This window comes from Primulina huaijiensis, chromosome 2 (assembly GCF_012295235.1).
Source record: "Primulina huaijiensis isolate GDHJ02 chromosome 2, ASM1229523v2, whole genome shotgun sequence".
NCBI classification, from domain to species: domain Eukaryota; kingdom Viridiplantae; phylum Streptophyta; class Magnoliopsida; order Lamiales; family Gesneriaceae; genus Primulina; species Primulina huaijiensis.
Genome location: NC_133307.1, coordinates 27,038,513 through 27,047,448, shown reverse-complemented (window position 1 = coordinate 27,047,448; position 8,936 = coordinate 27,038,513). Strand labels below are relative to the sequence as shown.

The window sequence follows — 8,936 nt, the reverse complement described above, 5'->3', positions numbered from 1 at the left end:
TCACCACGAGAAATCGGGTTTTTAGCGAAGAAGTCCGTGTACTTAATACTAAAACGCATTTGGTCCTAAACAGTTTAAATTAATGTTTTAAATCTCTTACGTCGACCATAAAATTTATTTTGGTTTAAGTTTTACACTAGAATTGTATGATTTTTATACCAAATACAACATTCATCTCAAATTCTAACTTCAAATTTTTCGAAATATTTTTTTTATTTTACATATATTAATTTTTATCTTTTATTCAATATTTTTTTACTATTAATTATTTGTATTTGTATTAAATTATTATATTATTTAGTTTATGAATTGTATTGTTATAGTAATTATTGCAAGTGTAATAGATATTATATTATTTATAAATAATTAAATCAACTCATTCTTTAATTATATAAATAAATAAAAATTAAAATAAATTCATAATTAAACATTTAATTATAAAATTAAATGAATAATTATATTTGAATTTCTATGTTTAAATATTTAATTATTAAAACAATAAAATAAGTATTAAATTATTATCTATACATTTTTTATAATTATTAAAAACAAATAACAGTATTAAAAAAATTGATTATACCAAATTTGGGCAGGACATTGCCTTGAGCCAAATTTGGTGCAAGGAAAGAGGCATATTTCAGTGCAAAAACATAGTGCCCTGTTGGAGAATGAAAAGCTGAGATAAATTGAGTTTTTTAGCGAAGCGTTGGAGATAACCTTAGTAGTTAGCTAACGTTATAAATTAGCATGACATAATTAACATTAATTCCTTAGTAGCTAGCATCAAAAATCATCACGACATAATTAGTAATGACGGTAAATTTTATGGTTAAATATCACTTCGTAAACTAATTTGTAACGCATATCGTTTTATCAAAAATTATAGCTAATGATAACAGTATAACTCAAATATTTTAAATTGTACAAAAGCTCAGCTCCACGTGTCGATTATTCTCCCAGCATTAACAATTACTCCATCCCAACATAATTTCAAGACTAAAATATATTACATAGAAATATTAGAAAGTAAAAATATATATAACAATGTATAGTATACAGATGGTAATTTTTATCAAATTTATTTTATAAATAGTTTTGTTGATTGATGTATTGAATTTTTTATGAATATGAATTTAAATTTATTTAAATATTAATATGAGTATTGAAAAGTTCAAACTCGACAAAATTTAAAATTTGTTGCTCAAAATTTAATTAATTCAAAACCAAGTAAGCATGAATTTTTAATATCAAATAAATATTGGAAATTTATTATCATTAAGGTATCAATATAATGTGAACTTCATTATCATTTGTTTTATTTATCATACTTTGCATGAATGTTCGGAACACAACGATTTTGGCGTAGTTAAGTTCCTAGCCTTCGTTTTAAGCACAATTTTGTATTACCGAGCAACTCGCGCAGTTCTTGAGTGGATAATTCAATTTCCAATATTTTTTTTATTAACAAAAACAATCTCTTAAAAAAACACACTTGGATAATCCTACACACTTGGTTTTATCTAAAATTGAGAATAAATTTCTTTGATAATGAAATGTTTACAATACAAACTTGAGTTCGATCAGATATTTCTGACAAGTCCGCAGGTTTGATCAGCAATCTACTTCATATATTTTATGAAAGAAAATATAGTACATAACACAAATTGAAGTGTGATATTTATATTTGATTTGATACATAAAAGTGATATAAATATTTATATTATGTAAAATTTATTTATCCAACTAAAAGACAAAATCTATCGATGCATGAATCATGATATACTAATGTTGTGAATTACCGAAAATCGCTACTTTGGCAAGAACTGTTTCACCATAGAGTCGTGCTTTATCAACCACTCTTCTCCCAGAAGATATTTAAGATTGGAGCTCCGGACTTTTTCGACGACGTATTGGAGATTCTTGGCTAGGAACAAGTTAGCAAGATTCGCACTTTTGCGTTGCTTTGCTTTGGCATCTAGCTTGCAGAGGAGGGCTAAAATGAGCCTCGCTACTCTCTGAGAAACCGCCGGAGATTCGTTGGGAAATCCGACCTGAAAGCCCGGCAACGAGCTCTTCGCAGAATCTGCGAAGATATCCGCCAGAACGTTGCTGTAATCGGAGAGGAGTGACAAGTGATTTAACACTTGGGTCGTCAGACTGTGAATCCCGGCGCAGGAGATCGGCGGTTTGGATGAATCCTTCGATATTGCGGACTCGAAGTCGTCGAATGAGGAGCGCACGAATTCGGCGAGATGGATGAGCGACGTCATCGCCTGGGATTTGATGCTGGCCGTCGGATTGGAGGAGAAGATCGAGTCGATTTCCGCCCAGTGATCGGAGATGGCGGCATACATTTCGAGTGGGCGGAAGATCTGCTCCGGACTTCTTTTGCTCTTTTTCGCAATGTTTTCTGGGAACTCGAACAGAATCATGGCTCCTCCTTTTGCGATCTCCGCGAAGCACGATTCTCGGATCGAATCGGAGATGGCAAAGACGTGATCGCAGAGGATCCTCTCCCCGTTGAAGAGGGTCTTCACAGAAACTTTCAATGCATTGAGCCAATTGTTGATTCTCATATCCAAACCTTCCCGATCCATTTTATGAATTTGCGAAGGGGTAAATTTCTCCACTCCGAGCCTGTAAATTCCTTCATCAACAACAGATTGCCGAATGATTATGTATATTTTCAAGCATTCCCTCACATAACCAGACGAAATCATGCACTCGGCGATCAATCTCAGATCCTCCATTGCCAAACCAGCGACATCTTCAACTTCCGAGAACTCCGCAGCTCTGATTTCATCATCGCTGTAACTGTCTTCGAAATCCGACAAGCTGGATGCGATAGAGCTGCTGGAAGAAGATCGAGCCGAGACGGATTCTGGGTCGAGAGAAGCACGATTCGTGGATAAAATCTGGTAGAACTCCTTCTGCAGCCTCTTCATGGCAGTTTGCATCAAATTCTGGGCGCGGGTTAGCCTCTCGGAACTGGAATTCTCTATATTCAAGAACTGCATTTCCCGATGCAGATTGTTGACGCATTTGAGGAAATCTCTGGCCTCTCGTCTGTTGCCGTGGAACAGAGAAGTAACATTCCCTGAGACTATTGGTGTCTCAGTGTTCCATTTCATGATGAACGGTTCCGCCATATCCAGAGTCCGCTCCATGACTGATTCGTGGAAACTCGGGCGAGATGGCGAGAACCCGTATCGCAAAGTAGAAGATGGAGAGTTGGAGGATGATGAAGAGAAAGATTTTGGTGAAAATAGTAAGGTTCTCACGGTTTTTGTCGCCATGGAAGCTTGAGCTGGAAGTGGCAAATGGAATTTGATGGAATTGCTAGTGCGCGGACGACGTATTTATACAGGAGAGAGGCAATAATTTCAAACTTGTTGACTTCTAAGATACGAGTGTAATATCTATGTACATTATTATGTATTAAAAAGACAAATACAGATATCATATTATCATAGTACGTGTGGGAAATCTGTTATAACGATAATCAAATAAATATGAATAATCAATCATATAACAATTATCTAAAGTTCAGAATTTCAATTTGTTTTTGTTATTTACTTTAAGTTAGAGTGTCCTGGAGAAACTCTTAGTATAAAATAGTGAATCCAAATTTTCTTTCAAGATGTGTTCGAATTGACAAAACATGTGAGCATTTAATCAAACATCATGGATTTCATTCTTTCTATCAATATATTTTCAAGCGAGTATCTCACACAAAATTTATCCAATATGATTTATTTGGCTAATATTGTGAGAACCCGAAATTTTCGAATACAATCAAAGGGATGAGACAAATTCATTATGCATGAAATGTCCCTTGATATACCAAAGTGACTCTTGGTGTGCATGGATGAATTTATTATGAAAGAGATGACCCTTGATATACCAAAGTGACTCTTGGTGTGCATGGATGAATGAATGAACACAATTAATACTTGCTTGGAATGCAAGGGGTTGGCCATGAGGAAGTTCAAAGGGCAAAATCTCACCTATAAATACACCATTGTATGTTGAAGAGACCACACCTAAAATCATCACAAAAATTCATCCCTCTCCTCTTCTCTCCTCTACTCTCCATTTCGACGTCTAAGGCAAGAAGAAAAAGGGGGAAGGCTTCGTGCAGTCCGAGTGATCAGAAGATACGTCGAAATGCTGCTGGATTTGCTTCATAAATCTAGGCAAAATACTGCAAGGTTTCGGTCACCGTCTGACCGAAATTCAACGGGAGTTGTACTTCAGGACTTGGCAATTTCGAAAACTACACCTTCGAATTCGGTAAGTGGGTTTTTGCTATGTATTTCTTTCTAATTTAAAATTTCTATAAGTATGACATGCTTGTATGTGTGTCAAATCATTTTCGAAAAATGCTATATTATGTATTATAAAATCTCGATCGATGTACGATATGTTCTTCTGGTCTCGACGTTCTTTGAATCTGCTGAGTCCTCTCATAATTCTGATAAGTACTGTTTGATGAATCTGATTTTGTAATACACTGTTATGATTCGAGTTGGATATGGAACGACGATTGTAAATTCTGTTATGGCCCCCATCAGTGGGTATAAAACTGTGTTATGGCCCCCATCAGTGGGTATAAAACTGTGTTTTGGCCTCACCCCTTAGAGGACTAACATATGGGGGACAATTTGACCATGGATGACGAGATGAATAACAGTGTTCCGTTTGTTCTGATCTGATCTGTTCTGAATTGTTCTGATAAGTTATGTTTCACCCTTCGAGTCTGATTCGGTTAATGTTTGATATGATAAGTTTTGAAAGTCTGTTAAAAGATGTTTTAAAATTATCTTTATATGTATTTGTGGTAATCGATCGGCCCCTACTTACTGAGTGTTTCCCAAAGCACTCACCCGTTACATCAATCCCCAGATAAAAATGAAGAACAATGGAGCGAGGAGGAACATGAGACGTTCTGGGGCTGGTGATCGCACCAAAAGATCTAGACTCAAGACTTTGTATTTATTTCGCTTCCGCAATCTTGATGTATTTTTATTCTATTGTCAAAGTAAAGACAATGTTTTATTTATGAAAAAGACTGGTTTTTGGCATTTCGATACGAGGCTTAATTGTTTTCAAGTAACTGTTAAACAATGTCGGATGTCACCGACGCCTCGGTCTCGGGGCGTGACATTTAAGTGGTATCAGAGCCGCCAGGTTCATAATCCGGCTGGGAGTTTAATAGACAAAATTTGGCGAAGTCAAATTTTGGCAAAAACCCATGCCTTCCTATCCAAATCATTCTGATACATCACATTCATGTCTGTTTGTTTAAATCTTCGAATTCAAGTTGTCACCATAATTAGATGGCTTATTCTTTCGCATGGAATCTCGAAACTCAATTTCCTCAACTGCTTTGAATCTGTGCGAAATTACCCCTTCTTTCCACTTGTGAAAAATCCAACGAAAGATTTTGTTCGATCCAATTATTTTACTTGTCCGATGTGGTAATTTTTATTTTTACCATTACTTTGATTCTAAACCTTTTTCATTCGATTTCTCTAAGAAATGGTTGCCCCTCGTACTCGTGCTCAAACAGCCCTTCGCATTTGTCAGTTTACCATTGAAAACCAAACATGAGAAATTTAAACCATAAAGGCTCAACTCGCTAGCGGAAAACAAGAGAAACAAGAATTCTTGGAGATTAGGAACCTGCTTCAAACTGATGTACAATGTCTCACCCATCATCTTGATCGAGCAGAGAGCCAGCTCGTCCTAACCCTAAGTAACCCATTTCACGTGGTACGACCAGTTTTCCCTAACCGAAAGTTGATAGTAAGGATTGAAATTGAGAAGCATATTGCTACTCGCTCTCGTCATCAACATGAAGACTTTGCTAGCAAGCAAGAACATTATATCGTCAAGCTTCATGGCGCTATGGATAGACTACAAGAACAAAATAACTATATGCACCTTGTCGTGGAAAACATGAAAGAAGAAGAAATACCTATGTATGTAATGGAAAAAGAGCAGTGATGATGGAGAGATGATAAGGTAGGCTAGACTGGTATTATGGTTATATGATACGAAAAGAAAAAAGTTTAACATTTCTTTGGGAGTATACAATGATAAGTTGAATTATATTTTTGGGAATGTACCTATCAGATATAAGTTGACTTATATTTTTGGGAATACACCTATCTGATATAGGTTGACTTACATTTTTGGGAATTTACCTATCGAAGATAAGTTTCCGACTTAAGATGAAATGTTTGACTCGAGGATAATAAATTAGTTATGCAAATATGAGATAAGAATTATATAAGCTTTGATATTCAGATGTAGAAGTTTATTTTTGTGTCAAAAAATTAACGGTATGTACATTAAATTTAGGATTCTAAGTGCTAAATTTAAATATGTAGGATTTTGTAATATCTTATGAAGGTAAGAAATAATATCTAATAAGAAATTTATATTATTTTAGGTCATTTCCTTATGAAAATAAAGTAAGATATTGATGGGCATTGAGGAAGTGTAGCATATATAATAAGTTCCAACTCTTCTTAAAGTACCAAAAAAAAAAAAAGAGAGATTTGAGGAGAAAGATATCTAACGAAACTTGTTTGTATTAAAGGATGCTAGTCTCATAAGCTTGATTAAAGACAGATTTAGTAAAAGAAGAATTGTTTGAGGAATTATTTTCTTCCGTACAAGGTTGAAAAAAATTTTAACTAGGTTATAATTACTGGGACTCAAGTCAATAGGCTGATAAGGAGTGATGTTCTAAGATTCTATATTGGTTTTAAGTTTTGATATAGTAATCGAGATAATTTTAAGATATAATAAAATAAGTATAGATACGCATATATTAAGCGCTATGGTAAATTTCAACGTCATTTTGAGAATTGATTGGTTGGACAAGAATCATGCAATGGTAGATTATCGGGGTAAGAATGCCAAACTCTAATCCAAGAATAAATCGTATTGCATGGCAAGGATAAGGAACATAAATCCTTCCTTTCTGGATTATGGCTAAGAAGTCTAACTAGCGATAATGAGATAATCAAAAGAAGGAATTGAGCTCAATGTATAAAATATTCCTGTTGTACGAGAGCTTCGGAAGCGTTACTTTGAATTATCTCAGACTATGAAGTAGAATTCGAAAGTAACTTGATAGCTCGTGCTACACTAAACTCAAAGGAACCCTGGCAAATGGCTTCAGTGGAACTCAAGGAGCTAAAAGATCGATTCCAAGATTTGTTAGACAAAAACAAATTAGACCAAGTGCCTCTCTTTGGGGAGATTCAATCTTATTAGTACAGAAGAATGGTGAAAGTACAAGATAGTGATCTACAAAGAACTCAATAAGATCAAGAACAAATGTCATCTTTCAAGAATAGATGACCATTTCAATCAGTTAAAAGGAGCTAAGATCTTTTCAAAGCTCTATCTAAGGTCAGACTACCACAATTGAAGGCCAAGGCAGAGAATATTCCTAAAACAACCTTAAAAAAAAAGAGGACACGGACACTATGAGTTCATAATAATTCTTTTTGTTATAACCAATGCTCCAACGACATTCATAGAACTCATGAACAGAGTGTTCAAGAAATTCCTCGACAAGTTTGTGGTAGTATTTATTGATGACATTCTTGCATATTCAACAAGTGAGGAAGACCGCAAGGAAGATCTTCGTCTTACTCTGCAGATGCGTAGAGAAAAATAACTATATACTAAATTTAAGAAATGTGAATTGTGACTAAAAAACGTCATATTCCTTGGTCATATAATCTCTTAAATTGGCATATCAGTGGGTCACAAGAAGGTGGAGACAATAATGGATTGACCTTGATCGAATACTGGAATAGAAATTCGAAGTTTTTGGGATTAGTTGGCTATTAAGAAAACGTGTTGAAGGATTTTCTTCCACTCACCAAGCTCACTCAGAAGAACTCTCAATTCAATTAGAGTGAGGAATGTGAGAAGAGTTTTTAGATCCTGAAAAAGAAACTCGCTTCTACGCTAGTATTAGTACTTCCCGAAGAAGGTAAGAATTTCACAATGAAGCATCAAATGAGGATCGTGATGTGTTCTCATTTAAGAGAGGCAAGTAATTGTCTATGCATCAAAGAAATCTGAACGAGAAGCTGAAGTATGAAGAAGTCTCTATTCAAATAGTGGACACCAAATACCAAGTGCTGAGATGCCGAACAATTTCATATGTCAAGATACAGTGGTCGAATCATACTGAACGGGAAGCAACATGAGAACTAGAAGAGAAGATGCGCACACAATATCCTCATCTCTTCAAACGGTCGAGCTGAACCAAGTTTCGAGGACGAAACTTTCAATAAGGAGGGTGGGATGTGAGAACCCGAAATTTTCGAATACAATCAAAGGGATGAGACAAATTCATTATGCATGAAATGTCCCTTGATATACCAAAGTGACTCTTGGTGTGCATGGATGAATTTATTATGAAAGAGATGACCCTTGATATACCAAAGTGACTCTTGGTGTGCATGGATGAATGAATGAACACAATTAATACTTGCTTGGAATGCAAGGGGTTGGCCATGAGGAAGTTCAAAGGGCAAAATCTCACCTATAAATACACCATTGTATGTTGAAGAGACCACACCTAAAATCATCACAAAAATTCATCCCTCTCCTCTTCTCTCCTCTACTCTCCATTTCGACGTCTAAGGCAAGAAGAAAAAGGGGGAAGGCTTCGTGCAGTCCGAGTGATCAGAAGATACGTCGAAATGCTGCTGGATTTGCTTCATAAATCTAGGCAAAATACTGCAAGGTTTCGGTCACCGTCTGACCGAAATTCAACGGGAGTTGTACTTCAGGACTTGGCAATTTCGAAAACTACACCTTCGAATTCGGTAAGTGGGTTTTTGCTATGTATTTCTTTCTAATTTAAAATTTCTATAAGTATGACATGCTTGTATGTGTGT

The 8,936-nt window shown here is 35.4% G+C and overlaps 1 protein-coding gene across 1 annotated transcript; it reads right to left on the bottom strand.

Moving 5' to 3' along the window:
* Positions 1-1,655: 1,655 nt before the first annotated feature.
* Positions 1,656-3,505, bottom strand: LOC140971148 (exocyst complex component EXO70H1-like). Its single transcript, XM_073433248.1, has one exon. It carries the CDS (start codon positions 3,294-3,296, stop codon positions 1,809-1,811), a length of 1,488 nt encoding a protein of 495 aa, XP_073289349.1. The 5' UTR covers positions 3,297-3,505; the 3' UTR covers positions 1,656-1,808.
* Between the last annotated feature and the right edge of the window lie 5,431 nt (positions 3,506-8,936).

Bases quoted from the DNA above. Each gene is read 5' to 3' on its own strand.
- LOC140971148 (XM_073433248.1), bottom strand. From the start codon at position 3,296: ATGGCGACAAAAACCGTGAGAACCTTACTATTTTCACCAAAATCTTTC.